The 7,271-nt window shown below is 56.1% G+C and overlaps 1 protein-coding gene across 2 annotated transcripts in view; it reads left to right on the top strand.

Moving 5' to 3' along the window:
- Positions 1-5,965, top strand: part of DOCK6 (dedicator of cytokinesis 6) — a 44,234-nt gene extending 38,269 nt beyond the window's left edge. For both annotated transcript variants that reach the window (XM_011994841.1, XM_011994831.1), the window contains 9 exons: positions 937-1,068; positions 1,158-1,172; positions 2,545-2,670; positions 2,771-2,860; positions 3,148-3,384; positions 4,241-4,384; positions 4,471-4,577; positions 4,823-4,984; positions 5,730-5,965. In XM_011994841.1, coding sequence (XP_011850231.1) covers positions 937-1,068; positions 1,158-1,172; positions 2,545-2,670; positions 2,771-2,860; positions 3,148-3,384; positions 4,241-4,384; positions 4,471-4,577; positions 4,823-4,984; positions 5,730-5,772 — 1,056 coding nt within the window. In that variant the 3' untranslated portion in view covers positions 5,773-5,965. The remainder of the gene's footprint in view (positions 1-936; positions 1,069-1,157; positions 1,173-2,544; positions 2,671-2,770; positions 2,861-3,147; positions 3,385-4,240; positions 4,385-4,470; positions 4,578-4,822; positions 4,985-5,729) is intronic.
- Positions 5,966-7,271: the final 1,306 nt, after the last annotated feature.

Below are 7,271 nucleotides of genomic sequence, written 5' to 3'. Positions count from 1 at the left end.
AAAAAAAAAAAAAAAAAAGATTAAAATAATAATAATAAAAAAAGATTTAAAACACACACACACACACAAAGGCCTCAGGGGAAGAAACCAGGGGGTGGACACAGGCCTTCTGACAGTCAGCAAACCTCACAGGGTGCCTGTTTTGAGCCAGGCTCGATGCCAGCACCCGCTGGGGGTGAGGGGCATATTACCACACGCCAGGAGGCAGTTGGGCATGGAGGTCACGGGCACAGGGCCAGATGGGCTTGTGTTCGGGTCTTGGCCCTGGGGATTACCTCCATATCTCTGAAACTCACTTTCCTCTTTGAGGAATAGGGGAAAAAAAAACTGCTTCTCCCATCAATGAGGGAACACAGATGGGTGAAGTGCAGATGTACATGGTACCTGTGCCATATAATATTCTTGTTAAAAGTGGTGAAGGGCTGGGGGAGTGGTGGCTCACACCTGTAATCCCAGCTAATCGAGAGGCCAAGGCAGGAGGATCACTTGAGCCCATGAGTTCAAGACCAACCGGGGCAATATAGTGAGACCCTGACTCTACAAAAACTAAAACAAAATTAGCTGGGCATGGTGGCATATGCCTGTAGTTCTAGCTACGTGGGAGGCTAGGGTGGGAGGATCTCTTGAGCCCAGAAGTTGGAGGCTCCAGTGAGCTGTGATTGTACCACTACACTCCAGCCTGGGCGATAGAGTGAGACCCTATCTCAAAAAAACAAAACAGATAAGTAGCGGTGAAGACCATGGAGCCCTCTGTGGGAGCTGAGTAGAAAGGCTCAGTCCCTATCTGGGATGGGGGTGGTCAGGGCGGGCTTCCTGGAGGAGGTGATGGAGGGTGGGTGGGATGGAGCACAGAGGATCACAAGGGAGATGGGTAGACAGGAGCACAGTGAAGAGGGGAAGACAGTTTGGGGAATCCTGACCCCACCTCACTCTCAGGGTGGACTCTACGAGGCGGTGAATGAGGTCTACAAGAACCTCATCCCCATCCTGGAAGCCCACCGTGACTACAAGAAGTTGGCCGCGGTGCACGGCAAACTGCAGGAGGCCTTCACCAAGATCATGCACCAGGTGGGCCCAGGACCCCTCCCCAGACCCCACCCTCAGCCCCACTCCTCATCCCCAGGAATCTGCTGACCTTGACCCTTCTCTCCCGACAGAGTTCCGGCTGGGAGGTGAGTCAGCCTCAGTGGACAGCCACCTGCCTCTGGGACCCCCGTGATGACTGGCCAGCAGCCATCAGTGAACACCAGGGGGCGCCGGAGGAGCATGGCCGCTGGCCATTGGGGCTGGGGCTGTGGCCACAAGGCACCCACCCCATCACTTCCCTCCCTTCCCTAAAAATGCACCACCCCCCCGCCCCAGATCTCGAGGGCAGCTTGTGACTCACCCAGCTGGGAGCTCTCCAGAGACACCCCTCCCTCTGCCAGGGCCAGCTTGGTCACTGCAGGGGGGTGGCAGGGTGGCTCTGACTCCCTCATGGTCTCTTTTTCATCTCTCCCCATCTATCACGTGGCTCTCCCTATCTTGGTATCTCTCTGTCTCTTAGTCTCTGTCTCTCCCTGCGTCTCCAGCTTCCAGCCTCCCCCAGGCTCTCCTCTGCTCCTCATTTCTGGTTAATGTGTCCCCCCGCTCCAACAGCACTCCCCCCCCCAATCCCGCTTCTGCTCTGCTTAGGTCTATTTTTAGGCATCTCCTAGTTTGGGGAGAATGTTCTGGCCAAAGATGGCAGAAACCCAGAGCCCAGGCAGGCAGGCCGGGTGGGAGCTGGGTGGGGAGGGCAGGTCCTCTTCGCCCCCACCCATCTCCCATCTCTGATCTCTCTCCCCACGGAATGATTCTTACGGGGCAGTGTTAACCAGGACCCTGGGGGTTGAGGGAACTCTGACCTCTGACCTCTCCCATGACATTGTCTCTCTGTCCCCCACACCTCTGACCCCACCATGTCTGCCCCACCCTCCCCGGATCGGCCTTGGTAAGTGAACATCCAGCCATTCCACTTCCTTTCCAGTCATGGGGTGGTGGTTTTGGGGTGGTAGGGAGGCGGTTCCTTCTTCCAAACTTAGGGCCGGGGACAGGAGCAGGGGAATGCCATGGAACAAGGGAACCAGAGCCTCTGTCCTAGAGTGAGAGACAGCCATCCCTTCCCTCAGCCATCCAAGCACTTATTGGGCACCTACTGTATACCCATTCTTGTGGGCATCGGGGCACGGGAAGGAGAATGCCCTAGAACAAAGGAGTCAGAGCCTCTGTCCTAGAGTGAGAGGCAGCCATCCTTCTCCTCAGCCATCCAAGCATTTATTGGGTACCTGCTGTATACCCTGTCCCATGGGCATTAGGGACACACCTGTGAACAATACAGCCTCAGTCCTAACTTCATATTGCAGTCCATGCCCCGATGTTCTCAGGACCCCCTGCCTGTGCCCATGCCCGGACGTTCTCGTGGTCCTCACACTCCCATCCTGATATTCGAGACCCCTATCTCTGGGGCAGGCAGACCTCCAGCAGGGGCCTCCCGGACAACCACACCCTTTCTCACAGCTCCAGCGCGTGTTCGGGACGTATTTCCGCGTGGGCTTCTACGGCGCCCGCTTTGGCGACCTGGATGAGCAGGAGTTTGTGTACAAGGAGCCATCGATCACGAAGCTGGCAGAGATCTCACACCGGCTGGAGGCATGTCCTTGTGGTGGGGGGTGGAACGGGGCATGGGACTGCCTTGGGGCTGGAGTAGGGGCTGTCCCTGGGTGGCCCCGAGTCAGCCCTGTGTCTCCAGGAGTTCTACACGGAGAGATTTGGCGACGACGTGGTTGAGATTATCAAAGACTCTAACCCTGTGGACAAGTCCAAGCTTGACGCACAGAAGGTGGGTCCCCCGACCATTTCCCCAAAATCCTAGATCCACAGAGACTCCAAGTCCTGTTTCCTGGGGACCCTCAAATCCTCTTTCTCTGGGAAACCCCAAATCACATTTCACTGGGGGACCCCAAAACCTGTTCCTCAGGGGATTCCCAAACATCCGGACATAGGAAGACCTGGAAGTGACAAAGTCCCCAGATCCAGGGATGCCCAGATCCCCTCTCTCCAGGCACAGGGCCTGGGCTGTGCGTACCGGGGCTGTGGGACCCTCCTCACACCTGACCCTGCGCCCAGGCCTACATCCAGATCACGTATGTGGAACCGTACTTTGATACCTACGAGCTCAAGGACCGGGTGACCTACTTTGACCGCAACTATGGGCTTCGCACATTCCTGTTCTGCACGCCCTTCACGCCAGATGGGCGCGCACACGGGGAGCTGCCCGAGCAACACAAGCGTAAGACGCTGCTCAGCACCGACCACGCCTTCCCCTACATCAAGACTCGCATCCGTGTGTGCCACAGGGAGGAGGTGCGTGGGGACCCTGGGCCTGGAGGGGTGGGGAGGTGAGGGGACAACAGACCCTGGGAGGGGAGGGGAGGGGAAGGGACGGGAGGGGAGGGAAGACACAGGGACCCAGACCCAAGGTGGCCCATGGATCTCAGACACAGAGAGGGGTGGCACAGGGACCCTAGACCAGATCCCCAGGGAGGAGAGGGGAGGAGACCAGACCCAGGGAGACCTGGGAGGCAAGATACAGGGACCCCAGACCCAGCGTGGCCCAGAGATTCCAGACCCAGAAAGAGGAGGCAGAGGGAGCCCAGATCTAGGAAGGCCCAGGGAAGAGAGGTGTGGCCCAGGAAGAGACCCAGGTACCCCAGAACTGAGCTGAGAATATATGGAGACCCGAATTCCAATCTCTAAACTGAAACCTGTACCTCCAGACCCAGGAGGACCCAGGGATTCTAGACTCACAAAGGGGAGGCACAGGGACTCCAAATCTAAGAAGGCCCAGGGAGGAGACGCCCAGGGATCCCAGACCCAGAGAGGAGACGTGTGGACATGCTAGACCCAGAAATTGGCTCATGTACCCCAGAACCAGGTTGGGGACCCCAAACTCCAACTTCCAGTCTCAAACCTCTACCTCCAGACCCAAGGAAGTCTGGAGACCCCAGATGTGAAGCCACTAAACCCCAGGGCACCAGACTCAGCAGACCCAAGGCTGGACCCCCCCCAGAGTCAGACCCAGGAAGGACCCCAGATTCTGGTCATTGCCTGGGTTCTTGGACCCCTCTTGCTCCCAGCGGGGTCTGAGCTGCCCCCGACTGGCTTCGATCAGGACCTCCTCAGGCCCCAGCGAGTGCACACCCCTCCCCTCACCCCATAGACGGTGCTGACGCCAGTGGAGGTGGCTATCGAGGACATGCAGAAGAAAACACGGGAGCTGGCCTTCGCCACCGAGCAGGACCCACCAGATGCTAAGATGCTACAGATGGTGCTTCAGGGCTCTGTGGGGCCCACCGTGAATCAGGCACGGCTGGTGGAAGGGGGATGCAGGCCGCACGGGGGACTCCAGGTGCCATGCAGGCTGGCTCACCAGTCCCTCTCACCCCACAGGGTCCCCTGGAGGTGGCCCAAGTGTTTTTAGCAGAGATCCCGGAAGACCCCAAGCTCTTCCGGCATCACAACAAACTGCGGCTCTGCTTCAAGGACTTCTGCAAGAAGTAGGCGCAAAACCCCGCAGGAGGGTCTCATGCCTGCCTAACCTGCATAGACCTGCTCTCTGCCCACCTGATCTCCGCATGGCTCCCCCATCTGCCCGATTCCCATTAAGTCCACTCTCCCAACCTGACCTCCTATTGTGGGTCTTTCAGCAGGCCTGGCCCCGCCTTACGGATGCCCCCACCCCTAGTCTTGCTTTCAGTCCCGTGTGCGAGTCTCTTAGCATCTCCCACCCTCTGGCCCTCAGATGTGAAGATGCGCTGCGGAAAAATAAGGCCCTGATTGGGCCGGACCAGAAGGAGTACCACCGCGAGCTAGAGCGCAACTACTGCCGCCTGCGGGAGGCTCTGCAGCCCCTGCTTACCCAGCGCCTGCCCCAGCTGCTGGCACCCACCCCACCTGGCCTCAGGTGCCTGACCTGGTGCCCCCATCCTAGAGACTAGAGAGGGGATGCAGAGGCAGACCAGGACAGATACAGGATGGGGGCTGTTGTACACGTACACAGCAACATGTTTCCTGGTAGCTTGGACTTTGTTCGACTTTGTTGTGTTTCTGGTTTTTTTTTATTGAGAGAGTCTCCCTCTGTCGTCCAGGCTGGAGTGCAGTGGTACAATCTCAGCTCACTGCAACCCCCACCTCCCAGATTCAAGCGATTCTCCTGCTTCAGCCTCCTGAGTAGCTGGGATTACAGGCATCCACCACCACACCTGGCTATTTTTTTGTATTTTTAGTAGAGACAGGGTTTCACCATGTTGACCAGGCTGGTCTTGACCTCCTGACCTCAGGTGATCCACCCGCTTTGCCTTCCTAAAGTGCTGGGATTATAGCATGAGCTGCTTCAACTTTGCATAAGCATCTGAATAAGTCATCCAGATGTACAAAGGCAGGGCAGGCTCCGAGCCGTCATTTCCCAGATACATGAATTCATCTTTCTGAGCCTCAGTTTCTACATCTGTAAAATGGGGATGATTCATACCTTCCGTGGTGGACTACAAGAGAGAATCTGAGAATCCCACAGCAGGATCAGGGATAGGAGAGACCCCAGAAGGATCCTCGAAGGAAGATGAAGAGGAAGAGGATGAGGATGTGGGCTGGGAGGTCTATGGAGTTGGGGGCCCCACGGCCATGCTGACCCACCCTCATTCTTTTCCCAGGAACTCCTTGAACAGAGCAAGTTTTCGAAAGGCAGACCTCTGAGCCCACAAGGACCAAAGCTGCACCTAGAAGAACCAGCACCCGGCCCTCAGCTATCTGTGCTGCGAGGGGAGTCTCCCCTGGTGCCCACTGGGCCATGGGGTGACCACATTGTACTCGGTGCTGGGCCCTTTGCCCCTGTGTCCCCATCTGTATGCACTGATGCTTTTTTAATTTAAAATGGTTTTATAAGCAACCTGTGACATGTGGTGCGGTCACTAGGGGCTGGGTCACATGCTCATGACATGCTCACAGTCCACTGCCCCACATCCACACATCCCTGCATCATCAATGGAGACACCAAGAACATACTGGGTGCCAGGGACATCATGGTGACAACAGACACAAATTCCTGCCCTTGTGGAACTGACGTTCTAGCGGGGAAGGCAACACACAAATAATGTCACATGCCTACCGGGAATAATAATACCTGGTTCTTGTTTCTTTGTTTTTAATAGACAGGCTCTCTCTCAGTCCCCCAGGCTGGAATGCAGTGTCACAATCATAGCTCACTGCAGCCTCAAACTCCGGGGCTCAAGCCTCCTGAGTAGCAGGGATTATAGGCACATGCCACTATGCCTGGCTTTTCTTTTTCTTTTTCATACGGAGTTTCGCTCTGTCACCCAGGCTGCAGTGCAGTGGCGCAATCTCGGTTCACAGCAACCTCCACCTCCCAGATTCAAGTTATTCTCCTACTTCAGCCTCCCGAGTAGCTGGGATTATATATGTGCACCACCATGCTCGGATAGTTTTTGTATTTTTAATAGAGACGGGGTTTCACCATGTTGGCCAGGCTGGTCTTGAACTCCTGACCTCAGGTGATCCACCCGCCTCAGCCTCCCTAAGTGCTGGGATTACAGGTGTGAGCCATTTCTCGGCCCCAGGTGGTTTCTTTTTATTTTGTTTTTTGCAGACATGGGGCCTTGTCATATTGCCAAAGCTGGTCTCCAACTCCTTGGCTCAAATAATCCGCCCACCTTGCCCTCCCAAAGTGCTGCAGTTACAGGCATGAGCCACTGCGCCTGGCCTAATTTTTTTCCACTTAAAAATTTTTCTTGTAGAGACAGGGTCTTGCTACGTTGCCCAGGCTGGTCTGGAACTCCTGAGCTCAAGCAGTCCTCCTGCCTCGGCCTCCCTAAGTGCTGAGATTACAGGTGTGAGCCACCTCACCGGCCTAATAATATTTATTAAGCCCTTGCTGAGTGGCTGGCTGTGTACTAAAGGGCTCCTAGAAAGATCTCTGCAAAAGTAGGACACTCCATTTATGAGACTTTTTAACCCGAGGGACCTCCTTCCTAATGGTTAGGCCCCTTCCCAATGGTCAGTGAATCTTCTCAACACTCCTATCAGGTAGCTAACATGATCATCTCCATTTTACAGATGGGCAAACTGAGGCACAGAGCAGCAAGTTTGGTGGGTCTGGGATGGGAGTCCAGGTCTGGCTGGCTCCGGCGCCCAGGCCTGTGCAGCCTCCCCTCTCGCGCGGCGGTCACGCCACCGTG

Source organism: Mandrillus leucophaeus, unplaced genomic scaffold, assembly GCF_000951045.1.
Source record: "Mandrillus leucophaeus isolate KB7577 unplaced genomic scaffold, Mleu.le_1.0 Scaffold112, whole genome shotgun sequence".
Lineage (NCBI taxonomy): Eukaryota > Metazoa > Chordata > Mammalia > Primates > Cercopithecidae > Mandrillus > Mandrillus leucophaeus.
This window is presented reverse-complemented; position numbering and strand designations above follow the sequence as displayed.